A 27208-nucleotide genomic window follows, 5' to 3' on the forward strand; every position below is an offset into this window, starting at 1 on the left:
TTATAATAACATTCCTTCCCTTCCCTCGATGATCGTAAGGACGTGGCCGGCGCCGTTATTGAACCTTCAAATGTTGAGCTTTCGGAACGTGCACATTGAGGATGGAGTGCTAATCCCAAGTCCCATCTGTTGGTTCCTTGTGCAATTCCGCTAGTTCTGGTCAATCACGGAGTAGCAACTACGAATTGTACGATCATATCATGCTCATGCTCATGCTCATGCTCAATCTTGAAGGAAATGCTCGACCGAATCTCGGAAGAAATTCTCGACCCAATCTCTTAGGAGATTGTCCACCAAATATCGGAGATGATTGTTTACCGAATATTGAAACGGATTCCATCGAAACTTTGAAGAGGGTCTTATTGAAGATTATGACTAATATTGCAGAATATTCTGCCGAATCTCGGAGGAGATTCAACCAAATCTTGGAGGACCTTCTGAAAAATCGCACAGGGACAGGAGGTTTTGCCAAATCTTGCAGGAGATCCTGCCAAGCCTCTGAAGAGATTCTGGTGAATCTTGGAGAAGATTCTACCGAAATCCCTGTTGAGAGAGACTTTTGATGGCTTAAAGATTGTGCTTAATTATTGTTGTTTTTGACTATTTGGCGTAATAATCGAAAGTAAGCAAGCCATCTGAAGCCATATGAAGATTTACAATGATAAATGTGGTCAACCCCAGCAGGCTAGGGTAAGGTTTGAGCCATGTAACCTATCTATCCTTCTTATCTCACTTCAATTAATTTCTTTGAATGTTTCCATATGATAGAATGATTTTCATGTGAGTATAGATAACAGACGCCGAATATTAATAACAGGTAAATGAAATTCACAATCAAATTTAGTATGCAAAACAGTTGTTTCACTAATACTAAGCAATACAAATCGTTCTATGTACTGATTACATTTCGAAAACGCAAAGATGAGGTGTGGCCGTAGGATAAAGTCAATGTGGATTTAAATAATGATAGTCACATTGTATAAGATTCCAGTATTTGTTTTTATTATGGAGCGCACACTTCAGCTTCAATAAATCATCATCACCGGATATAATTAGCTGGGATCGCCGTTTTGTTTACCCTCATACCGATTCTCGCGAGCCGTACGTTTGAAATGAGCGTAACACATGCCGATTCTCATTCTCTCCAAAGGTCTGGCTTGGCGAACATACCGTCAGATAGCAGGACCAAATAGCCGCACTCTAGCTGGATCACTTCAGTTCTGCTGCAACGACGAGTGAGCTTGGAACAAACACGCGATGGGTTTCCTCGTCACCACGCTGTGCTTAGTGTTACCCGTTCTGGGTCTACTGTTCTTCTACGTACGTCGTAAATTTTCCTACTGGGCCGATCGGAACGTACCGCACGTGCCCGGTTCCCTTCCGTTAGGATCGTTCAACGGTATGGGCACCAAGGAACATGTTGACGACCTCATGAATGCGATCTACGTTCAGCACAAAAAGACGAACACTGCCGTCGGAACGTTCATGTCCGTCAATCCAGTTCTGCTGGTGCTCGATTTGGATCTTGTGAAGCAGATTTTGGTGAAAGATTTTCACATTTTCCACGACCGAGGCATGTTCTTCAACGAACGCGATGACCCACTGGCGTCGCACATGTTCTCCGTCGAAGGCGAACGGTGGCGGTTCTTGAGGAATAAACTGAGTCCTACTTTCAGTTCCGGGAAGATTAAAAACATGTTCCAGACTTTTCGTGAAATTGGGTTGGAGTTTTTGGCAAGTTTTGAGCCATACATGGAGCGAGCGGAGCCAGTCGAAGTTGGCCTACAGGCAACGAGGTTTACGTGTGATGTTATCGGATCTTGTGCATTTGGATTGACCTGCAACGCATTGCAGGGGGACAGCACCGAGCTGCTGGACATATCCGATGAAATTTTCAACCCACGACCCATGTAGATGCTGTGGATGGTTTTGTTGATGAGTTTCCAAAGTCTGGCGTTAAAGTTGCGACTAAAGCAAACTCCGGCACACGTTGAGAGGTATTTTGTAGATATTGTGCGAAAGACGGTAGAACATCGTGAGAAGAACAATATATCTCGACCTGATTTTTTGCAACTGTTGATGCAACTCAAATCCAAGGGAACGGTTGATGAAAATGAAGAAGATTCGAAGGAGAAGTTCACGATGAATGATGTCATCGCACAGGCGTTCCTTTTCTTCTTTGGTGGTTTTGAAACATCTTCCAAGTAGAGGTGTGCGCCGCCACGCCACGCCGCCGCCGCCGACAGTTTTTGGCTCGCCGCCGCCGCTGGCATTTTCACATCGGCGCGCCGCCGTTAAAAATTTTGTCACGCCGCTGATCTATATTTTTCCACGCCGACTCAAATTTGAAGAAGTCCGCAGAATTTTTCGTGGAAATTTCGAAGATTCAGACGACGTTTGGACCCCAGAGACTTTTTCGTGAAAATACCAATGATGCCCAGGGAGGTAAAACAAATTCCAACTCGAAAATTTCCTAGACCTGATCGGGAATCGAACACTTCTGCATGGTTTTGTTTTATGGTCCTGACTCCTTCGGAACTTCCTCCAGAATTGCATAAAAAATTCCTTAAGGTATCCTTTTAAAATTTCTTTGAAAATTCGATTAATTTTAATTAGTAATTTCTTTAGAGGAACTTTAGTAAACTTCTTCAAGAATTGTTCCGGGAATTTGTTTTGTACTTTCTTCGGGAATTCCTTCAGAACTTCGTACGGATATTTCTTCAGAAAATCATTTGACGATTCCTTTTTAAATTCTTTTACGAATTTCTTTAGCACATTCCTCGGAAATGTTAATGTTTTTATTAATGAGATTTTCAGCCCACGGCTGGCTTATATCAGATTCCTAGGAAATGTTTTTAAGGAATTCCTTTAGAAATTCGTTCGGAAATACAGATGATGAAAAAGTATAAAACTGCTAATGTCGCTCATGTGACTAACATCTATTCTGCCCCACTCACATATTAGTCCCATACCGTTTTTTTCGCATACTGAGATAATTGTTCCAAATCGCTATTGAAGTTCCAAATCGCATCTTCCATATGCAATTATTAAAAAATCTAATAAATTGAAACATCATCTTATCTTTCTGAAATTTTGCTAAGTTGTTCATCATTCGCTGGATTTCCGTAAAGCGATTTAGTGTGATCGAAACATTGTTTAGTTTTGAGCAATTAGTTCATGTAAATTCTTAGTGGGTCTGTTATGCGGGTACTTTCAATATGGGACTGTGACTGTGACTTTTTTCACTTATGGGCATACAAAATCGCAGTTTTTATTATGATTTATGGAAGTACATAAGAAATGAACCCTATTCATTGGGTTAACTCAAAGGTGACGAAAAGTCAAATGGGACTGTTATGCGAGTGGGGATAGTATTGTGCTCAAACATAGCAGCCAAAAAACCGGTAGTATAAATGCCAAACCGATGTTGTTGATGCTACCAATCATACACTACAACATGATAGACAGCATATGCCAAGTTAAGCTTATTGAAGCCAAATAATTTTAAATGGCAAAATAATTTTAAGGGTTACAGCGCCACTAGCGTTTTACGTACTTATGCGTACTTATGCTCTACTGGAAATACATTCGGAAAATGCTTTGGATTTTTTGAAATCCTTTATAAATTTCTTTGGAAATTTTAATAAATTCCTTCAGAAATTTTTTTGGAAATTATTTCTAGAATTCCTAGAGGAGACTATTTTCGGTATTAGTTTCTATTCATAAATTGATTTTGATTTTTTTATTTTTTTTTTGAGAATTAGTTCGAGAATACCTTTAGAAATTCTTTTGAAAATTCTTCTGGGAATTCCTTGGAAAATCCATTCGATATTCCATTGAAAATTCCTTTAGCAGTAATCCTTCACAATTTCCTTAAAAAATGTTTCTCCTGGAAAATTTCTTTATGTTCTTCCGCGGGAATTCTTTAAAGAATCCTTTCGGAAATTCCTCCTGAATTACCTTTATAAATTCCTCCAGGAATTCATTCAGAGGCTCATCTTGGAAATTCCCCCAGAAATAATTTAGACAATTACGCTTATAATTCCTAGGACACGTGATTCTTTTGTAAAACCATCCGAAAATTCTTTAGAAAATTGATCCAGAAATTTCTTTAAATGTTCTTCCAGGAACTGCCTTTAAATCCATATTTATTATATATTTTTTAATACATTCATGACGAATTTTCTAGCGAATTCTCAGAAGATTTTACAAGCAAAAACTACTTGATTTCCCGAATAAATGCTTAGCTCTCTTTAGGTATTGCTTCGGGAATTATTCAGAAATACCTTTGAAGCTGAATAACCGTTTTTTTTTGTCCATAGATCGGAACAACGATCCATACGCATACGTGTTCAATTCTTAAATTTGTTATTTTTTTCATGTTTGAAAGTTCTCTGATTGTGTCAGATATTCTCTGATAATTCCAGCATTTTTTCAGGTTTTCCAGGGGAAATTATGGAAAATTTCGAAGAACTTTTTTTCTCATTTTGGAAAATTTCCTGCGGAAAATTTCTGGTGAAAACTTCAGCGAGTTTCCCGTAAAAACTTCTTAGAGTCTCCCGTGGATGTACCGAAAAATGTTCAGTGTAAATTTGACAAAATATTTTGTTGAGTATTCTGGAGTATAAAATTCTGAAAAGTTTCTCATGCAAATTTTGAATTGTTTTCCCCTGAAATTCCAAACAATTTTCCTTGGGAATGACAAAGAGCTGCAAAGTAGTTCCTGTGGAAAATTCAAAAAAAAATTCCAATAATGAATATTTTGAAAAAAAAAATTCTGGAAAAGATGCTCCCGTTGATGTCTTGAAAATATCCCGAAAAAATGAAAAAAAAAATCTTCGAGAACGTTATAAAAAAATCACCACGCTGATTCACGCCGCCGCCGCCGCCGGTTAAAATGGCTTTCGGCGTGACGCCGAAAACGCCGCCGCCGCCGACCAAAATTCTGACAAACGCCGCCGCCGTCGATTTTCGGACCGGCGCACACCTCTACTTCCAAGGCCTTATCTTTTGCATTGTTCGAGCTGGCACACAATCAAGAGATTCAAAATAAAGCTCGTGAAGAAGTTGAGCGAGTGCTTTCGAAGCATGAAGGTCTGATAACTTACGAAGCTTTGAAGGATATGACTTATGTTGAGCAAATCGTTCATGGTGAGTAGATATTCTGGTTTCACATATCGTGTAGTTGTTTTTCAATCCACATCGTTTCAGAATCTTTACGAAAGTACGCTCCAATCGGAAACATAATACGCATCGCCAATGAACCCTATAGCATCCGTTCGCCTGACTTCACGCTCGAAAAGGGCACCATGGTTATGATACCTGTCCACGCGGTCCATCACGATCCGGAGATCTATCCGGATCCGTCACGGTTCGATCCGGATCGTTTCGCTCCGGATGCAGTCAGCGCTCGTCATTCGTATAGTTTCCTACCGTTTGGAGATGGTCCGCGGAATTGCATCGGGATGCGGTTTGCTCTGCTGGAGGTAAAGTTTGGCATCGCCCAGCTCTTGAGTCGTTTACGCTTCACCGTGAATGAGCGTACGCAGCTTCCGTTGCGATACGATCCGACGAAAAATGTGGCCACAGCGCTTGGAGGACTCTGGCTGGATGTGGAACGTATTGAAGGTGACTCGGGAAAATAAATGTTACACGAAACAATTAAGGACAAATGCATTTGTAATACTCATATATCTTTGCAATATAATTAATTATGCCCTAATAAATCGCACGTACTGTTAACTACAATGTTGATTTAATTGATAAATAGCTTTCAAAAGGGCATAACCGTCTTAATGCGAAATCAGGAACACACGGATGTCAAAAGAGATTCTTCAGAATCTTTTCAGGAGATTCTGTGGATTCCGAATCTTGATTTTGCCGCATCCAGGAGGAGATTCTGCTGAATCCCGAAGGAGATTTGACCGAACCCTAAAGGAGTTTCCGCCAAATCCCGAAGATTCTGCCGAATCCCACAAGAGATTATGCATAAAAAAGGAAGGAGATTCTGCCAAAACTCTCAGACGATTCTGCTGAAGCCGGAGAAGATTCTGCTTAACCTTGGAGAACATTCTGCCGAATCTCAGAGAAGCTTCTTCTTAATCCCGGATGAGATTTTGCCGAATCCCGGAGACAATTATGCTGAATCCCGGCGGAGATTCTGTTGAATCCCGGAGAATCCATTGGTTTGTTCATGTCCATAGCATATGATATTTCAGTGTAAATTTTTGATATTGTTGCCTGCTCTTTTATCTCTTATATCAACCGAGTCGAAGTCGAGTCAAGTACGAGACACAGAAGACGACCATACAGTTGTGGTCGAAATACGTGTCTGCAAAGATATCGAAATAATTGGTGGAATTAAATGGAGAGTGCTTAACTTGTCTTAGACGGTTGAATACATTCCACTGAAAAGAGCTTAAAATATTTTTTCCGAGTCACGATGTTCGATGCTGCATGGACACGCAGCTAACCTCGAGGATGCGTTGTGCACTTTTCCCGAGTAACTCGTGGGACCAAAATGGAAAACCAAGTCAATTCTTCAATTAGTGGTAGTAGTGTAGGCTACAACCCCTTCGCAAGAGATGGGTTGTTCAGGTCTCCGCCTAGGAGGCCAGAGGCAATAGTTGGCAGCTCGGTGCGCAGCGCCAGCGTGGGTCACTTAACCTTCCTCTCGGCTAAAAAAACGCCGGTAGAGGTTATTGACGGCCCATGGCTTGTGGAGGCGATGAACCGCAAACGCGATGGGCTTTCGGCCTTCGAGGTGGCGACGGAACAGCTGGACGCCATCATCGACTTTGCGTCACCGAAGCATAATATCAGTAAGGACCTCAAGAGGAGCTTGCTGAAACTTCGAAAGTCGATGTTGGACGCCAAGCTGGAAACGGCGGTCGAGACGGCCAAGTGCGAACCCGTGAAATCTGTGGAGTCGAGGTCTACCCAGACTGAGGCCCAAGTATTCGCGGATTTGGGCAAGGACGAATCGACCGAGGGCGTGCCAGCGAAGACGGTGGTGCCAAAGTCTACCCAGACTGAGGCTCAAGTATTTGCGGGTACGTCGGGGGTGACTGCTCCAACGGAGCAGACACAAAAACGGGGGAGACAGTCTCCGGGGGATGAGCTCCCTAGGAGCCGCCCCAAAACGCGGAGGGTTACTACCCCGAACAAGGGTAGTGGGGCTGGGAAGCTGAACCCCGGCCATGTACCTCCAAAACCGGGGGAGGAAGGACCTGGAAAGGTCCGTCCACCCAGGAAAGACGGTGGTAAGGGGTTACGGCAGGCTGAGAGCTCTCAGCCGCCCCAGACCAGGGAAATAGAGGGGGATGACGCATCCTGGACCCTGGTCAAGAACAAGAGGAAACCGAAGACGTCAAGGGCCGAAAAGAAGGCCCAGGCGAATGAGGGTAGCAAGAAGTCTAGGGTAGGCGCCAATCGCTCCAGGGGCGATGCCCTAGTCATCAAAACGGACGAGGCTAAGTACTCGGACGTCTTGAAGGCGATGAGGAGTGACGTCAAACTCGGCGCCGACGTACGTCGAATAAGACGTACCCGGATGAGCGAGATGATCCTCGAGCTGAAGCGGGGCGTCTCGCAAAAGGGCGCCGCCTACAAAAAGTTGGCGGAGGAAGTCCTAGGCGAGACGGTCAAGGTGAGGGCACTCACGACGGAGGTGAATCTAAGGGTTAAAGACCTGGACGAGATCACCGAAGTCGAAAAGCTCGTCATGGCACTGCGGCGACAGTGTGAAGTGGAGGCGTCCACCGCAGCCGTTCGGCTACGGAAAGGTCCGGCAGGGACACAGGTAGCATTGGTTCGGTTATCTGCAGCGGACGCCTCCAAGGTAGTCAAGTTAGGGAACGTCAAGGTGGGGTGGTCGGTATGCCCTGTGGGCATATATGAGCAACCCGAAGTTTGCTTCAAGTGTCTGGAACCGGGGCACAAGCAATGGGATTGCAAAGGCCCTGACAGAAGCAAGCTCTGTCGACGCTGCGGATTGGAGGGACATAAGGCACAATGCTGCACGAACCCTCCCAATTGTTTGATCTGTTCCACCAAAGCTGCGAACAGCAAGCACCCCATGGGGGGTTCGAAGTGCCCGGCGTTTAAGCGTGCTGCAAAATCATAGTGCAGGTAACGCAGCTAAACCTGAACCACTGTGATGCAGCCCAGCGACTGCTGTGTCAGACAGTTGCTGAATGGGGGACGGATATCGCCATCATAGCAGATCCTTACCGGGTACCCGTCAGGAACGGCAATTGGGTCTGAAATGGCGGCGATATGGACAACGGGGAAATACCCAGTCCAAGAGTTGGTGTCTTCGACACACGAGGGCTTCGTCATTGCCAAAGTCAACGGGGTCTTCTTCTGCAGCTGCTATGCGCCTCCTCGATTGTCGATCGAGCAGTTCGGTCGTATGCTGGATTGTTTGACGGCTAACTTAATGGGGCGTAGGCCGGTGGTGATAACGGGGGAATTCTACGCTTGAGCCGTGGAATAGGGAAGCCGTTCCACTAATCAACGGGAGCAGATCCTGCTGGAATCACTGGCCATGTTGGATGTGGATTTGGCCAATGTCGGTACCAAAAGTATCTACAGCTGGAACGAGGCCGAGTCAATTTTCGACGTTACGTTCTGAAGCCCTGGCCAAACGAGTAGTTCGAACTGGAGGGTAGATGATGGCTACACTCACAGCACCCAAGTAGCACAGTTCAGATCGATTTGATTGTAGCAACTCCAATGTGACTGGATTTGGTCGCATATGAGTCACAGTGACTGATATGTAGCAAGTGTGCTACTCGAGCAACCACCAGGCGGTTCGCTACAATATCGACTATACGACCAGCATTCAGCGGACGGAAGAAGGGGTGAGGCCTAGCCCTCGTATGTGGAAGACATCGTACTACGACGACGCGGTGTTTAAGGAAGCGCTCCGCCGCGAGCACAGTACTCTCGGTCTGAGCGGCGAGCAGCTGGTAACAGTACTCTCACGTGCATGCGATGCCACCATGCCTAGGAAAGTCCACCCTAAGAATGGGAGGCCACCGGCTTACTGGTGGATTCAAGCAATTGCGAACCTGCGCCGCGCCTGCCTACGGGCACGGAGATGGATGCAGCGAGCACCCACAGAAGAGGAGCGTGTTGAACGACGGGTGGCGTTCGTGGCTGCTAGAGCCGCTCTGAAGACTGAGATTAGATCAAGCAAAAAAGCCTGCTTCGAGGGCCTGTGTCAAAGTGCCAACGCGAATCCATGGGGTGACGTCTATAGGGTCGTAATGGCCGAGACACGTGGGGCGATGGCCCCTACAGAACGGTCTCCAGAGATGCTGGAGAGGATCATTGCGAGGCTCTTCCCACGTCATGACCCAAGTCCCTGAGCTTACTTTGAGGAGCTGCCAGGGGCTAGGGTGGCCGACGAGGGAAGATTAACTGTGGCGGAACTTGCGGGGATTGTACAGTCGCTTAGTGTAGGTAAGGCGCCAGGACCGGATGGTATTTTGAACCTGGACATCAAAGCGGCCATTGCTGAGGCTCCCTGGACGAGGGAGTCTTCCCTGAAGCATGGAAAAGGCAGAGCTTGGTCCTATTGCCAAAGGCGGGAAAACCACCGGGGGATCCGTCGGCATATAGACCAATATGCCTGCTTGATACGGCGGGGAAGGTGCTCGAGAAGATCATCCTCGACAGGTTGTTGATATGCACGGAGGGCGCGGATGGTCTATCGAGTAACCAGTTTGGCTTCCGAAAGGGTAAGTCGACCGTAGACGCTATCTTGTCGGTTACCAAATCCGCGGAGATAGCTATCCAGCGTAAGAGGAGGGTAGTTCGCTATTGTGCAGTAGTGACTCTCGACGTGAGGAATACATTCAATAGTGCCAGTTGGGCAGCTATTGCAGATGCGCTCCTGCGTCTTGGAATTCCCGAGTACCTGTGCAAGATTCTCGGAAGCTACTTCCAGAATCGAGTACTGGTATACGACACGGAGGCGGGGCGGAAGTGCGTTGACATAACCTCAGGGGTTCTGCGAGGTTCCATACTGGGTCCGGTGTTATGGAACGTTATGTACGATGATGTCTTGAGGTTGAAGTTCCCAGTGGGCGTGGTAATCGTCGGCTTCGCTGACGATATTACGCTGGAGGCCTACGACGAATCGATCGAAGAGGTGGAGATGACTGCAGCCCACTCGATCGCACTTGTGGAGCAGTGGATGTGTTCCAGGAATTTAGAACTGGCTCACCACAAGACTGAGGTGGTTGTTGTTAATCTGTGCCCTGTGGTCGAACTCGATCCTTTTATCGAACAAATGGCCGCGCGAAGAACAACATGGTATCGTCGCTTTCACGACGTCGGTCAACCGGGCGGATTCCGAGCCCGAGGACGTAAAGGGGTCCTCGTCAAGGCTGGGGCAGCCGTAGGCACCGCGTCGGCAAGTCCCTCTGTGTGTTGGCGAATAGACCCTGTCGCAGAGAGGTCAATTTGGGGTGCACGCGGCATCATCATTCTTGATACCAGCCGTGAAGAGGGAAGCAGGCGCGCAGTCGACCCTTCCCACTTTCCGAGGACATATGGTGTGGTAAGGCCATCTGGAAAGCCGGCAATGCGCTGACACGATACCATGGTGTTCTTCTAAAAAAAACGAGTCACGATGCTGCAAGGACACGCAGGCCGATTAGGACATTCGTCAGTCGAATTTGAACAAGATTTCCAGCATGTGGCGCATGCGTTCGAGCAATATTGCAAGCAACCTCGATTGCACGATTCGATGCAATTTTATGCTAGCAATTCATAGAGAGTGTTCCAATACACGTACTATGCGTACAGCAACGACTACTAGTTGTGATTCTACGGAAACTCCAATCATGTTCATCTAGAGAATTCCTTTGAATAAAAAGCGCTAGCACATTTGAAGAAAACGGCCTGATCCCAGTATGATAGATGATTAAAATAAATTTTATTCCATCGTTCTGTGAAAATCATAGTTAGTGAACAGAATACTAATATTATTTGTTGCCTTTATCCCAAATTTCGTATTCATGCGATGTCTCGTTGGCGATTTCCCCATACTAGAAAAATAATTTTACTTTAAATTTAGTGGCGACATCTCTTAAGTCTCAGTTTACCGTCATCCAGTCATTGACGAGAAAGACAGCCACGTACTCGTAGCGATTGGGGCGCCAATCAATAGAGCATCAAGTTAGCATAAGTTTAGCCAATGTTTACTCGTGATCTGATTTTTTTTCAATGCCTGCCTCATGCAAATCACCGATATCATCCAGTGGATTTTTAAATAGCAACGATACATATGTTGCTAGAATTTCAAAGGAGGCAGGATAGGTTCTGAGACAAAATTCAAATATATTTTTTTTAAAAAGGGCGACGCTTATCGGTGAAAGTCAACCAAAAACGGCGTGGTGATAATTTCAATTGGAAGACAAAGTACTGAGTTAATGAACAAAGATACTCCATATCTAATCTTTACGACATGCCGGTGTAAATTTAAATCATCGTTATCATCTGCGTCGCGTTCATATTCGATATGTTCACAGAAAATAGATATCTAAGAAGGATATATTCCATTCGAAAAATTATGCTTGTATTTAATACTAGCAGACCCGACGAACTACGTTTCGCCTAAAGTAGCTTTTTTCTCTGATTAGTTCGTGAGTTATGCATAAATTTCTGGTTTATTTGTATGGGATCCCCTTTCCAAGATGGGTTGAGGGTAAGATCCTTATCCGACCCCAAAAACCTCTACATACAAATTTTCACGCTGATCGGTTGAGTAGTTTCCGAGTCTGTAAGATTCAGACAGACAGAAAATTATTTTTATGTATAAAAAGAAAAAATAAATATTTTGGATATAATTAAACGACATCACAGTATTATTATTTATTTACCAAAAACCATTGCGACCATCAATCTCATTACACACGCTTCGAGTTGAAGTATCACACCTATTTGCTGTGGTTCGTCTTACGTCGAATCCAATTCCATTGCTGGAGTGGAGAGGTCCCCTTTATTTGTTCTCTACCAGCACCCAAGGGGAACACAAACTGCGGGTAGACATCAAAACCAGTTCTCACATTAGTCGTCCGCTGACCACGGTCAAATACAGTTCGAAAAAACAAATGGGGCTACTGAATACGGTGGTTTATCTGGTGCTGCCTGCCGTGTGGCTGCTGTACATCTACTTCCGCAGAAAGTATTCGTACTGGGCTGATAGAAATGTCCCTTACGCGCCTGGATCGTTGCCCTTGGGGACGTTCAACGGAATGGGAACCAAGTACCATTTTACCGAAATTATGCAGCAAGTGTACGACCAGTACCACAAAGCGCACAAAGCGGTGGGAATGTATCTATCGGTGAAACCGATTTTGTTCGTCACCGATTTGGATTTGATCAAAAAAATCCTGGTGAAAGATTTTAACAGCTTCCGTGATCGGGGAATGTACTACAACGAAAAAGACGATCCCTTGTCGGCACACTTATTTTCGATCGAAGGTGAGCGATGGCGTTTTTTGCGAAACAAGCTGAGTCCAACATTCACCTCTGGTAAGATCAAATACATGTTCCTGACCATGTGCGAAATTGGCGATGAGCTATTGGCGTGCTTCGAGAAGTATGCGGGTCGTGAGGATCCAGTCGATATCAAGCCACTCGCTCAACGATTTACTAGTGACGTGATTTCTTCTGTGGCTTTCGGGTTCAAATCAAATGCGTTGCAAAACGAGGGCTCGGAATTGCTACAGAAAGGAGATAAGGTTTTCAAACCTGGACGTTTGGAAACGATTCGAATTTTTGCGTTGTTGAGTTATCGTAACCTAGCTAGGAAATTGGGTATGCGACAGCTACCAAAAGATTCGACGGATTACTTCATGGAGGTCATCACCGGAACGGTAGATCATCGGGAGAAAAATAATGTGATGCGACAAGATTTTTTGCAACTGCTGTTACAGTTGAAGAACAAAGGAACGATCGAAGAACATGAGGAGGAATCGAAGGAGAAAATTACATTGGATGAGTTGGCTGCCCAAGCTTTCCTGTTCTTCGTCGCAGGCTTCGAAACTACTTCAACGACTGTTTCGTTTGCGCTTTTTGAATTGGCTAACAACCCAGAAGTACAAGAAAAGACTCGACAGGAAGTTAAACGAGTCCTCGCCAAGCACGACGGGCAAATCACGTACGATGCACTGAAGGATATGACCTATCTGGAACAGGTCGTCAATGGTGAGTTAAAATCAAACAACTTTTTAAAAACAATCTGATTGTATTTTAATACCTGCAGAAACCCTTCGAAAGCATCCTCCTGTGGGCAATCTGATTCGTTTGGCAAACGAACCATACAAACTGGATTGCCTCAATACCACACTCGAACCGGACACCATGGTAATGATCCCAGTACATCCAATCCACCATGATCCGGAAATCTATCCGAACCCATCCCGCTTCGACCCGGATCGCTTCGCGCCGGAAGCGATCAACGCCCGCCATTCGCACAGTTTCATCCCGTTCGGAGATGGGCCACGGAACTGCATCGGAATGCGATTTGCCCTGGTCGAGGTCAAGTTCGGCATCGCCAAGCTGTTGAACAAATTGCGTTTTACGGTTCACGAGAAGACGCAACTCCCGGTGCGGTACGATGTGAAGGCGCAGTTGGCCGATGCGAAAGGTGGCATCTGGTTGAATGTGGAACGAGTTTAGTGGATTGCGTCATTTGTGCGATGCCACATACGAGAAGAGCTGAATTGTCAATATGGGCGGAGGGAACGTGATTAAATATTTGAGCCCATCAGCAAAAACTTGAAAGAGCTGTTGATTCACCGTTTGGCGCACCATGTGATGTTGATATAGAGTATTGATATTATAACTCATTAGTAGAAGGGGTTCTGACTTATGGAAATATTGAGAGTTATAATAAAATATAATCTGATTAAAAATATTCGTAGAACTTTTTGAGTAAAATAGTTTTTTTAGCATCTGATGTGATCAGATGACCCACTCGTGAAGAAAAAACTAAAGTTATTGCAATTATATCTTCTTCTTCTTGACATGACATCCCCACACTGAGACAGAGCCGCCTCGCAGCTTAGTGTTATTAAGCACTTCCACAGTTATTAACTGCGAGGTTTCTAAGCCAAGTTACCATTTTTGCATTCGTATCATGAGGCTAACACGATGATACTTTTATGCCCAGAGAAGTCAAGACAATTTCCAATCCGGAAATTGCCTAGACCGGCACCGGGAATCGAACCCAGCCACCCTCAGCATGGTCTTGCTTTGTAGCCGCGCGTCTTACTTTATTGCAATTATATATCAATTATAAATAATTCGAAAATAGTAATACACTTCAATATGCCATCTAATGATTGATCCCATACCAAAATAGCCAAAAGCATTAATAAGCTAATGAAATGCATAAGCTTTGAAATGTTTGCCGCTCATGCAATGTATAAGTTTTTCTTATGCATACCATTACGCCTCAGTGTTGGCAAAAAAGTATTAGAAAGCTTAATAGTAAATAACATTTATTGTTTTTACGTGCAGTGATGCCAATCAGATCGACCTGAACTCAAGAAATGGTTTCAAAATGTCAATAGGATTCGACATTATTTAATTCTCCCTTTCGCAGATGTTATGCAAATGAATTCTAATTGATACATTAGGTAATTATATCGCAACAGATTTTACTTACTGATGGAAGCTTCCTTCTTATAAATGACTGCATGTAAGCAAAAAATAAATAAAATCAAATGAGAAAAATAAAAAGCAGAAACGAATTTAAGATAACGAGTGATGAAACGAAAAGCACTTAAGAAACGCAATCAATCATAATCGTTACAATGTGTTGAATACATGTTATGTAAGGTATTTGAGCCACTACGTGGCTTAGTAATCAAGTATTCTAAACAGTCACCTCAAATCCCATTCGGTTTTATAAATGACTATATGTACGTCAAAAATGCTATACATCTCTGGCTGTTCTTGCGGTCTGAAACAGCGCGTAACCAAAAAACGAAATAGAATTACCCACCGCAAGTTAGTAAAGCTGGAAATATTATTGCACGTTGGGGTTACTAATGGACAAACTTCTCGGAGCGTGTTTTCACAAGTCGACCACCGATCAGAGCAATGTGGAAGCCAGTAGACCGGTTCATTGCTGACCAAAATTAGTGATACTATTTTTGGATAATTATTAAATTTGTAATTGAGCTGAGTGTCTTCTTGTTCTTCTTCAATGGCTATACACTCCAACCGGAGCATGCGCATGGTCAGCATTTAAACATTTAATCTAAACTTCTATTCCTGTCTTTTTATAAATATGTGTTTTTTGGGAGTAGGGAGTACCCTACGAATTCCGGAATTTACCGAAAGTGGCTAGAAGTAGTCTCAATTCTGAAAAAAATGTTATCCTACATTATTCAAGAAGAACCATGAAGTTTGATGTCGCATGATTTGTTTTATTTTCAAATCCGGATTCAAGTCCTCCACAGGATCTTTGCTGTGGATCGTTTGGCCGATTTGTCAGCCATTTTTTCAATGTGTTCTGCCAAACATCTTCGAGTGCCTCAACAATCGTTTACGGGCGGAATGTATAATCGTTGCTTATGGCTTGTAATCCAACCCAATTCATCGATACAATCTCTCCGATTTTTCAACTCTACACTTCTTGTTGACTGGCAGTGATGCCAATCTCTATTTTTATTTATTTTTTTTTCTAATCTGCTTTCAACACATTTTTTTGCCTTAATTCACTTATCGATTATTTTATATAATTTTTTAGCCATCATTCTCTACATCCGGAATCAGTTTCGAGTGTCTCGGGTTGTTTCTTATGAATTCAAAGGAATCAAAATTGACAACAAAACTCTAGAGTTAATGTTGAAATGCCTTCCGCAAAAAATGCAAACAAATGATATTTGAAGGTATTCCGATGTATGTCCCCAGTTGGCGCCCCGGAACCGGTTCCGACAGACCCCACTGAGATACGTGAAACAATTTGGAACCGTTGAAAAGACATATCCAATCGATCAAACTGCTTAAACAAAGAATTTACTTAAGGAATTTTTGAAGGATTAACCGGAGAAATGATCTTGAAATGGCTTAAGGTAGTTTTGAAAGAATTTCTATGGTAATTTAAGAAGGAAATGCCAAGGAACTTGCAAAGGAACCCCTAGAGGAATTTCTAAAAAAAAATCTGAAGGAATTCATAAAAGAATCTTCTGAAGGAATTTGTAAATTAATTTTCGAAGAAATTCCAAAGCAAATTTCCAAGGTTTTAGAGAATTTTTGGAGGAATTTTGAAATAATTTACAAAGGATCTCCTAAAACAGCGGTTCTCAACCATTTCCTTGAGGGGTACCCCTTCGAAGTTTTGCATTAATTGAGGTACCCCCTCTCGAAAGAAGGCTTCCAAAACTCTTGAAAAAATAATTCCAAGCCCTTTGAAAGGAACCTCCTTTCAGCTTTTGAATCCCTTTAAGATTGATTTCCGCGCCTCTTGATTAAAGGCTTCTGAGCCTCTTGTAGATAGGCTTCGAAGCCTCTTGAAGGCGGTTTTCGAGCCACTTGAAAGGCTTCCTTTGCATCTTGAGAGGTCGCTTCTGAAGGAAGAATTCCGATCTTCTTGAAGCGAGGCTTCCGAGCCTCTTGAAAGGAGGTTTCCGAACCTCCTGAAAGTAGACTTGAGAGGTCGCTTCTGAAGGAAGAATTCCGATCTTCTTGAAGCGAGGCTTTCGAGTCTCTTGAAAGCGGGCTTTCGATCCTCTTGATAGGAGGCAACCTAATCACTTGAAAGGAGGCTTCCGAACATCTAGAAGAGAGGTTTCCAAGCCATTCGAAAGGAGCCTTCCGAGCCTCTTGAAAGGAGGCTTCTAAGCCTTTTCAAAGAAGGCTTCTGAGCCACTGTAAAGGATCTTTAGAAGAGGCTTCGAGCCTTTTGAAATTATGCTTTTGAGCCTCTAGAAAAGGAGGCTTTCTAGCCTCTTGAAAAGATAGCTTTTGGGCTACTTAAAAGGAGCCTTCTTAGCCTCTTGGAAATAGGCTTCAGGGACTCTTGAAAGGAGGCTTTTGAGCATCTTGGAAGGATGTTTTTGAGTCTCTTGAAAGGAGGTTTCTGAACCTCTTGAAAAAAGGCTTCCAAGCCTCTTTAAAGGCTCTTGAAAGGAGGCTTTTGAGTCTTTAGAAAAGGAGGCGTTTGAGCTTCTTGAAATGAGGCTTCCGAACCTCTTGAAAGAAGGATTACGAGCCTCTTGGGAGGAGGCTTTTGAACCTCTTGAAAGGGACTTTTGAGCCTCTTGAAAGGAGGCTTTCAAGCCTCTTGGAAAGAGGCGTTTTAGCCTCTTGAAAAGATCTTGAAAGGAAGCTTCCGAGCCTCTTGAAAAGAGGCAACCTAACCACTTGAAAGAAGGCTTTTAAAGTGCCCAGGAGGCTTACGAGCCTCTTGAGAGGAGGCCTTCAAGCTTGGAAGAAGGATGCGTCGTAGAAGGAAGCGTAGAAGTACGCTTCTAATTCACTTGCAATGAAGCAAACGAGCTTTAGTGAGAAAAAAAAATCATTTTGTTTATTTGACGTTTTGTTCGTTTGATCTTTTGTTCTGCAGCCATTCATACATTGTGCTGGTTGTGGAAGGCAGGATTCAATTGGGATTTATTGATCGCATTGCATTGTATGTACAACATAAATTTTTGAAATAAAAAATATACCATTATTTAAACTTTATCAATGAGTTTTGATTGGAATTGTAATTCGTCCGCCTTTACTTATTTTTGTGCGAGGTACCCCCTAGGGCCAGCGAAGGTACCCCCAGGGGTACATGTACCCCAGGTTGAGAACCGCTCTCCCAAAACATTTTCCGCAGATATTTATAAAGAAAGTTTTGAAGGATTTTCAGAAGGTATATCTGAATTTCTGAAAAAAAATTTGACAGAATGTCGGGAAGGTTTTCCCAAATAAATTTCTGAAGGAATGCATGGAGGAAATTCCGAAATAATTCCTGAGGGAAATTCCAAGGAATATCCGAAAGAATTTTCGAAAGGCTTTCTGGAATTCGTATCCATACCATATATGGAAACATTAAATTTTATACCCAGATGCGCTGATAAACAACAAAAACACTGCACCCAGCATTTTGCGCCAGAACAAATTACACGATTCTAAAACATCCTTTAAAAAACACTTTTCAGAGCTTCGTAAGAGAATTGTAAAGAATGTTAAAAGGGCCTGAAAAATAGAAAAATTATTATGCACAAAAAAAATTGGTTTTAGGGACCTTCAACAGAAAACGTCATATATCTCGTTCTATATCTGGTTTCGATGGATAAGTAAATTTTTTTTTTACTTTTAGGTGGATTGATCATTTTAACGATTATTCCAAAAGAAGGTGCTTCTCATATCTTATGTCTTCTCCAAACAAACTACAGCGAAAAATCAACAGAATCGAGCTATTAAAAAAGCGCACGAGATCTGCAAAAAGATTTCGTGTAATAAGAAAAACAGTAGTTTGTGCGGGTTGTTGATCCCTTCGAACAATCGTTAGAATCGTCCTAGTTGTAGAATATTTAGTAATGATACCGAACGTAAATGTCAGCTAACAATACTTCTTCCACTGAAACGAGGTTTTAAAACAAGCTTTTCTTCTAAGCTTTTCTATCTGAGGTAAATCTGCGAATGATTTGAAGAGATTCTGAATATTTACTGCTGGAGTTTTTATATTTTAATTTTAATTTTGAATGATTTGAGTAATTATTTTAAGAAGAAGATTTAAATAGCTACTATCAAAGATGGCTGAGTTGCAGTTTTTTCTTCGCTTCATTGAAGGCATTTTTCAGCGAAGAAAAAATACAATTCAGTGCTTCCTTGTTCGTAGCATGTTTTTTTTATTCCTTCTTTATTTGTTACTCTGTGTTACTTAACCGCTACTGTGCCGAGATCTACTGTGGTATTCTGCTGTACAGAGTCCACACAGAATCTATTTTTAGATTTCCATTACCATTATCGTTGTCGTTGCCAGTCCACCTCATCGTGAGTCCATTGTGTCCGTTTGTCCATGTCGTGCATCCAGTGATCGTTCCATTGTTCGGTTGCCATTTATTCGGGTTCGTTGGAGGAATGCCTCCGAGAAGAACAAGTTGTCAGTCGTCATCAGGCAGCCGTGACGATAAGGCGCGTCTCCCAATAGCTACCGCATGGGCTGCGCATCCGACGACTGACGTGGGTTTGGTGGAGGGGCTGGGAATCGAACCCATGACCATTCGCTTGTAAGGCGAACGTGTAGCCAACTACGCTACGGGACCCCCTGTTCGTCGCATGTATTGGGAAACATTTGCAGCTTGGGCGTTCTTATAGGATTTTTCCAATTGTTGATAGTTTTCAAAACAATCCGCGGTTCTACAGAAAGGTTCGAGAAGAAATGTTATTAAAGAATTCACTTAAGGCAGTTCCTTGGATCAGACATATTTTCTAAGAAATCTATGAACTGAAGAAAAATCGCATATTGCTTCAGAAGAATTCGAGTAATTTTGCGATGGTAGTTCTCTTATTTAATTCGAAAAAAATGTTCTAGAACATTGTCGACGACACTTAAATTGTGCCCAATCAACCATCCCTAATTTGTGTAGATCTATAGTGGCATTTATCAATTTCGCTAAACGAATTCGGAGAATCTCTTTGAGAAATTCGAAAGTTGAACAATAGGCAAGGGTCCAGTAGGAATGTGAAACCATGGAAGAAAACTGTCCTTAAACTCTACAGGATATTACCTAAAAGCTTTGAATGGTCATTTTTTAAAGTTCGCACCTCATCTAGAATTGCCATATCATGTTGGTCTCACCAAGTCGGGATATAAAAATGGGACGTTATTCAAATGAAATTTTAAGAGTAGAGTACGGTAAAAATGCCGTTGGAGTCTCTAAAAATTCTGATTCATTTACTTATGCAATGAGACCATTCATGAAATAATTAGGTAATATTTCTGATGAAACAGTGGATAAGCTGTAGAAATTGGAGTACACCGTATCAAATTTAGATTAATTTGTACTGATAACTTTGTCTCTCCATAAAAGGATAGGTTCTTATCTTCATGATTTGCCCTCTACAAATTTCGAAACTCTTATCTGACTCTGATCGTATTGATAATGGTGCTCAGGGAGCCTTGTTAACAACGGCATAAAATAGCCGTTAGCAGGGACAACGGGTTCAAACAGTAAGAAAGCCCCTTGACTCCCCGTGGATAACGTCTCTACCACGTCCTTACAGAAAGCCTGTAAAAATACGATTAGAACACAAAGTTGAACAACATGCCAAGTTCCAGTATGAACGTATAACCACGAAAGATAAAAAAGACCCCCGTAAATCCTACAGGCTGTTATCAACAAATTGTCTACGCCCCTTTCATGGAGTACGCGCCTTACCTACTGTTGCCGAGTCATGTTGATCGCCATGACTCGGCATATAAACAATGATGCCGCGTTAAACTGATTTTTGAGCACAGGAAGTCTTATCAACTGCCGTTGGTTGCATGTATCTAATCGTTTGCTTTCTCCCAGGGTGCTTCTGCAATAATTATGAATTTTGGAAAATGGCCTGGAGATATTTGATGCTTTTTTAAAGGATAAAAAAATGCATGCGTTTTTGAAGGATATTACTGGAGAAAGTGTTTCTGAGGGAGGTCGGAAGAGTTCCTGGAAAATTCACAAAAGAATTTCTGGACGAACTCCTGAATATGATTCATTAAAGGACTCAGGTATTGGTTTTCCTTTACTTCCGTAAATTTTGTAATGACTTCAGTTATTTACTTGTTATTATATCGCCAGTGTTAAGGAAGTAGCTGACATGGGAAGCGGTTGAAAGCAGTGACTCTCAGGTCCAATCTTTCCGCATTGCAAAAAATACAAAACATAATAATTGCCCAGGCTTGTTTTCCATCGACAAACTTTGATCGGATGGCCAACGTTGGCTGTACGGATGTCCTGTAATACAATGGTTATAACGCGCTAAATCGAGCGCGAAAGGTTCCGCCTGGGAAGCAGTGTTACGATAGACGGGGATGCCTTCGAGGTGGTCGAGGAATTCGTCCTCCTCGGATCCTTGCTAACGGCTGATAACAATGTTAGTCGTGAAATACGAAGGCGCATCATCTGTGGAAGTCGGGCCTACTACGGGCTCCAGAAGAAACTGCGGTCAAAAAAGATTCGCCACGGCACCAAATGTGTCATGTACAAGACGCTAATAAGACCGGTTGTCCTCTACGGACATGAAACATGGACAAGCACTCGAGTATTCGAGAGACGGGTGCTTATGACCATCTTTGGCGGTGTGTGGCGGCGAAGAATGAACCACGAGCTCGCCCAGCTCTACGGCGAACCCAGTATCCAGAAGGTAGCTAAAGCCGGAAGGGTACGATGGGCAGGACATGTTGCAAGAATGCCGGAAAGCAACCCTGCAAAGATGGTGTTCGCTTCCGATCCGACAGGTACGAGACGGCGTGGAGCGCAGCGAGCGATATGGGCAGACCAGGTTCAAAATGACTTGGCGAGCGTGGGGCGTATTCTTGGATGGAGAGATGCGGCCTTAAACCGTGTACTGTGGCGTCAAATTGTTGATTCAGTGTTATCTGTTTAGATGTAGACTTAATAAATGAATGAATAAAACTCGAACTACGCACATCACTCGATGCATTGTTGACTTGACCAACCGTATAAGTTTATCCGGAAATCCGTGTTGGTGCATCCGTTGCCATAGCTGACCTTGATCGAATGTATCATATGTGACTTTGGGGTCGATGAATAGATGGTGTGTGGGTTGAATGTTTTTAAAGAATTGCTTATAAAATTCCCGGAGGAATTTCCAAAGATATTTTCGAAAGAATTCCTGGATGAAGTTATGAAGAAACTTCTATAAGGGAAGAATTTCTTCCAAGAGTTTCGGAAAGGATTTCTCGAGAAATTACTAGAGGAATTTCTTTGAGAAAATACTGTAATAATTGCTGAGTACGCAGTTTGCAATTTTCAAAGGAATTCATGAAGGAATTCCGGAAGGTTTTCCTGAAACAATTTCCAGAAGTATTCTGGAAGGTTTTTTCCGTAGTAATTCTGAAATAATTTCCAAAGAAGTTTACGAAGGAATTCCAAAAGGATTTTTCGAAGCAGTTTCTAAAAGAATTTTTTTTATCTTAAAGAATTCTCAAATGAATTCGTAGAAGAATGCTCGAATGAATCTCTAGAGAAATTCCTGATGAAATTTTTGAGGAAATAAAAAAAAATCGAAACTATTTTCCAAAAAAAAAAGACTTTTCAAAGGAATTTTGAAAAAAACTGAAGGAATTTCCGAAAATATTCCTAAAAGAATTTTCGTAGGTATTCCCACAGAATTTTCCATAGGTAACTCGAAAAAAAAAAATTCAATTGAAATTCTAGAAGAATTCGTGAAGGAGTTTCCGAACGGAATTGCCAAATTAAATCCTGAAGCATTTATGACATTTATAAATTTCCGCAAGATTTTTTTTTGGACATTTCTCCATAAATTCTTCCGGAATATCCTCCAGGGATTTCTTTAGGAAATCATCCGAAAACCGCCTAGAAGATAAATCCAGAATTTCGGAAATTCAAAGAAGGTAAAAAAAATGGAAAATTCATTCAGAAATTCTTCTACTTTTTCAGAATTTTTTTTTCTTGAAAGACCTTCCGAAATTCCTTCAGGATCATCGCAGAAATTATCTCAATCAGGAATTTCTCAGGGAATGATTTTGAAAATCTGAACAGTAGTAAAACAAACCCTCTTTTAAATCTGAAAACAAGACTTCATGTCTTGCTTCACACAACAAAAAACTAAAATATCGGGACTGCAGTTAATTCGTCATAATTTTTCTTCGGATATTATCATGAATTCCTTGGGGTTTACTTCAGGAGTTTTTACAGTATTCATGCAGGTGATATTTCATGAATGTATCCAGAAGTACGTTCAGAAAATTCTCCAAAAATTTCTTCGTAAAAAAATACCCCTAGGAATTATTCCAGTGAATCATCCAAGAGAATATTTTAGGAGAATTTTTTTAAAAAAATTCTTCAGGGATTCCTATGAAAATTGGCTTAGGAATTAATTCGACCTTTTTTTGTTTTTAGGAATCGATGCCACAGTTAATTCAGGATTTTTTTAAAGAAATTCTTAAAGTAATTCCTTGAGAAATCCCATCGGCAACTCTAGGAAGAAATTTCTGGAATTCCTTCAAAATTTCTGCATCCAGGAATTCTTTAGAATTATGTTTAGCAATTCTTTCGAGCAAATTGAATTAGAAATTCTTCAAGACCTTCATTTCATTAGGAATCATTCGCAATTTTTATCTGGAAGTTCCTTTGAAATTTCCGTTAGAAACTCTTCCGAAAATACCTTTGATACTTCCTATTTCATTCTTAAATATATTTCCAGAAAAAATCTTCCAACAGAGTTTCTGGAATATTTCCTACAGAATTTTCGAATTTAGAAGGAATCCCTGAAGAGGAATTTCAAAGGAATATCTTAAGGAATTCCCAATGGAAATTTTGGATTTATCTCAGAAGTATTTCCGAAGAATTTTCTGGGGAAATCTCTGGAGGAAATTCCGTAAGATTTTTTGGAGGAATGTCCAAAGAAAATCTAGGAGAAATTTTAGAATGTCGGAAATTCCTTCAGCAGTTCTTTTGAAAATTGGAATCCGTTCAAAAATCCCTCAAGAAATTTCTCTTATTTGACCCTGGAATTGTGGAAAGAATGCTTGGAGGAAGAATTACTAGACAAATACCACAGTGAATGAAATTTCGATGATATCCGAAAGAATTCCTGAAATAATTTTAAAATGAGTTCCTGTAGGAACTTAAGGAATCATCATTGCTTGCTAGAAAACCCCCTAAAATGTTTCCATCACCCGGGTATTCCAGGAATCCAGGAATAGTAATTCCTAGAGGCCTTTTCAATATATTACCAAACAAGACGATAAAATGCAATTTAAATTTATAATATCGCTTGATTTAACGCCTTCAATTACACCCAGGTTTATTTATACGGTTTGATTTTAGTCGATTAAGACCATTAGCGTCATTATCCCAACAAAAAAAATCATCAAAAATCAAGGAAAATTCAAGTGAAAGCTTTTCACAAAAAAAAAACTGAGTGTTCAAGTATACACATAATCCGGATAGTTCCCTATTCATGAATGAACTACTCCAATGTCACTCTTTCCTTCTGAAAATATATTTGAAACGTCTTCGAACGAGGGTTCATTGTGAATAATGCTATTCATGATGCCCAGTTATGCTATTTTGTCCGGTCCTACGAGGATCTTTTCAAATAGTTTTCATGAAATGCAAACTATCAGTATGCTTTCATAATTGATTTATTCGCAGAGCACAGATTTGCAATAAAGAATTAATTTCATTCACAAAATTGTGCACGAATTCAAATCAAATGCTCTGGAAATAAATCAACAGCATCACACTGGCTTCCGACATTATAATTTCACAACTGAATTCGGTATTGCAGTCTACCGATAACCGATGAGAGTATAACCACTACTACTTCCAAAAAATCGTTGCGTTCAATAAATTCTCTATAAATAAGCACACAAGAGCACACAAACTGCGAGTAGAGAGCAAAACCAGTTCTCGCATTAGTCGTTCACTGACCACGGTCAAATAAAGTTCCAAATAAAACAAATGGGGCTACTGAGTACAGTTATTTTCTTGGTGTTGCCAGCTGTGTGGCTGTTGTACATCTACTTCCGCAGAAAATACTCCTACTGGGCTGACAGAAATGTCCCCCAAGCACCAGGATCGTTGCCCTTGGGGACGTTCAACGGAATGGGGTCCAAGTACCATTTCACCGAAGTGTTGCAACATGTGTACGATCAGTATCACAAAGCGCATAAAGCGGTTGGAGTGTATCTATCAGTGCGACCGATTCTGCTTGTGACCGATTTAGATTTGATCAAGAAAATCTTGGTGAAAGATTTTAACAGCTTCCGCGATCGCGGAATGTACTTCAACGAAAAAGACGATCCTCTGTCGGCACACTTATTCTCGATCGAAGGTGAGAAATGGCGTTTTTTGCGAAACAAACTGAGCCCCACGTTCACCTCTGGTAAGATCAAATACATGTTCATGACGATGTGCGAAATTGGTGACGAGTTATTAACGTGCTTCGAGAAGTATGTGGGTCGCGAGGTCGATATTAAGCCACTGGCTCAACGGTTTACTAGTGACGTGATTTCTTCTGTGGCTTTCGGGTTCAAATCAAATGCATTGCAAAACGAGGGCTCGGAGTTGCTGCAGCAAGGAGATAAGGTTTTCAAACCTGGACGTGTGGAAACTATTCGCATGTTTGCCGTGTCGAGTTATCGTAACCTGGCTAAGAAATTGGGCATGCGACAGCTGCCAAAAGACGTAACGGATTACTTCATGGACGTCATCACCGGAACGGTAGACCACCGAGAGAAAAATAATGTGACGCGTCCGGATTTTTTGCAACTGCTGTTACAGTTGAAGAACAAGGGAACGGTCGATGGTCATGAGGAGGAATCAAAGGAGAAAATAACATTGGATGAGTTGGCAGCCCAAGCATTCCTATTCTTCATCGCAGGATTCGATACTACTTCAACGACTGTTTCGTTTGCGCTTTTTGAATTGGCTAGCAACCCAGAAGTTCAGGAAAAGACACGACAGGAAGTCAAACGAGTCCTTGCAAACCACGACGGGCATATCACGTACGATGCACTGAAGGATATGATCTATCTGGAACAGGTCGTCAATGGTGAGTTCAAATTAATCAACTTTCTTAGAACAATCTGATTGTACTTTAATCCTTGCAGAAACCCTTCGAAAGCATCCCCCGGTGGGCAATCTGATTCGTTTGGCAAACGGACCATACAAACTGGATTGCCTTAATACCACACTCGAACCGGATACCATGGTAATGATCCCGGTACATCCAATCCACCATGATCCGGAAATCTATCCGAATCCATCCCGCTTCGACCCGGATCGCTTCACGCCGGAAGCGATCAATGCCCGTCACTCGCACAGTTTCCTCCCGTTCGGAGATGGGCCACGGAACTGCATCGGAATGCGGTTTGGCCTGCTCGAGGTCAAGTTCGGCGTCGCCAAGTTGTTGAACAAATTGCGTTTCACGGTTCACGAGAAAACGCAGCTCCCGATGCGTTACGAGGCCAAGTCACAGTTGGCCGATGCGAAAGGTGGCGTCTGGTTGAATGTGGAGCGGGTTTAGTGGATTGCGTCATTTGCGCGAGAGAAGAGAAGAGCCGATTTGTGGGTTGTGAGTATGAGAGAAGCGGACGTGAGAAAATTTTCAGCGAGAACTGGGGAGAGTTGTGGATTCTCTGTTTGGCGCACCATGTGACTTTGGAATCGTATTTTGATATAGAAGTAGAAGATGATGTCAACTTATACATACAATGAGAGTCATAATAAAAAAAAACAATCCGAAGGGAAATTGTTTGTGATCGTTTATTAGCGAATATGCCGTTCTTGATTTTAATGTGTTAAGGTCAGTTTTTAAGAATGCAAACGAACTTCATTTATGGGCTATTTCAAAAATGGATTTCAAAATACACTATGGTTTTTTTTTCGGAAAAAGATTACAAAGCGTTATTATGGAATAGGAGATATCAGATAAAAAGCAGTCAGGGTAGTGTTTTTCATAATTCCGTAAAACGAAGAAATAAAAATTGAAAAATTCAGGCAAATCTTACCACAAATATTGAACACACTGTGTAAATGAACTCGAATTAAAAAATATTACACAAAAGAATAAACGGACGAGTATTGCATGGAAACAGTTCTAACGAAATTATAAAAAAAAAAAACATTCTATCATGCCCAGTAATGTATAGATTAAATCTAGTATGATTTTTGAAGTATGGCGAACTAGTATGACGAATTCCGGGATCGATCCCAATATCTGATAGAGGCTAGCCGACAGTGTTTCAACCCTCTCAAGACGAGTTTTTTTTTCACGGAAATTTAGCTTCCAAACTTTTTTGGGACTTTCACTGGATCCTGTCAAAATTAGTACAGATATATCTGAAAAAGCATTGAAATATTTTTTTCGGATGTTCTAGGCCGTTAAAAATTTCCTGGACTTTTTTTCCGCGAATGTATCAGGAAATATAGACTGTTCCAGAAATTTTAAGCAAACTGTTTTTTTTTCCCCTTTTTATATTTCGATT

At 42.0% G+C, this 27208-nt stretch overlaps 3 protein-coding genes and 1 pseudogene across 3 annotated transcripts in view; 3 read left to right on the forward strand and 1 right to left on the reverse strand.

Annotated features, from left to right (window-relative positions):
- The window catches only part of LOC134206195 (sodium/calcium exchanger 3-like), a 593875-nt gene that overhangs the window by 150390 nt on the left and 416277 nt on the right, over positions 1-27208 (reverse strand).
- Positions 1242-5727, forward strand: LOC134204728 (probable cytochrome P450 6a14; annotated as a pseudogene).
- On the forward strand, positions 12068-13936 carry LOC134204995 (probable cytochrome P450 6a14). Its single transcript, XM_062679885.1, has 2 exons — positions 12068-13224; positions 13283-13936. The coding sequence occupies exons 1-2, from the start codon at positions 12126-12128 to the stop codon at positions 13696-13698; spliced, it is 1515 nt and encodes a 504-aa protein (XP_062535869.1). The 5' UTR covers positions 12068-12125; the 3' UTR covers positions 13699-13936.
- LOC134215732 (uncharacterized) overlaps positions 24622-27208 on the forward strand; it is a 32339-nt gene continuing 29752 nt past the window's right edge. Inside the window, exons 1-2 of the mRNA XM_062694861.1 lie at positions 24622-25773; positions 25832-26241. Coding sequence (XP_062550845.1) covers positions 24681-25773; positions 25832-26241 — 1503 coding nt within the window. The 5' untranslated portion in view covers positions 24622-24680. The remainder of the gene's footprint in view (positions 25774-25831; positions 26242-27208) is intronic.

This window comes from Armigeres subalbatus, chromosome 1 (assembly GCF_024139115.2).
Source record: "Armigeres subalbatus isolate Guangzhou_Male chromosome 1, GZ_Asu_2, whole genome shotgun sequence".
Classification (NCBI taxonomy): Eukaryota; Metazoa; Arthropoda; class Insecta; order Diptera; family Culicidae; genus Armigeres; species Armigeres subalbatus.

Bases quoted from the DNA above. Each gene is read 5' to 3' on its own strand.
- LOC134204995 (XM_062679885.1), top strand. From the start codon at position 12,126: ATGGGGCTACTGAATACGGTGGTTTATCTGGTGCTGCCTGCCGTGTGG. The intron at 13,225-13,282 runs GTGAGTTAAAAT...TAATACCTGCAG, and splicing joins TCTGGAACAGGTCGTCAATG to AAACCCTTCGAAAGCATCCT.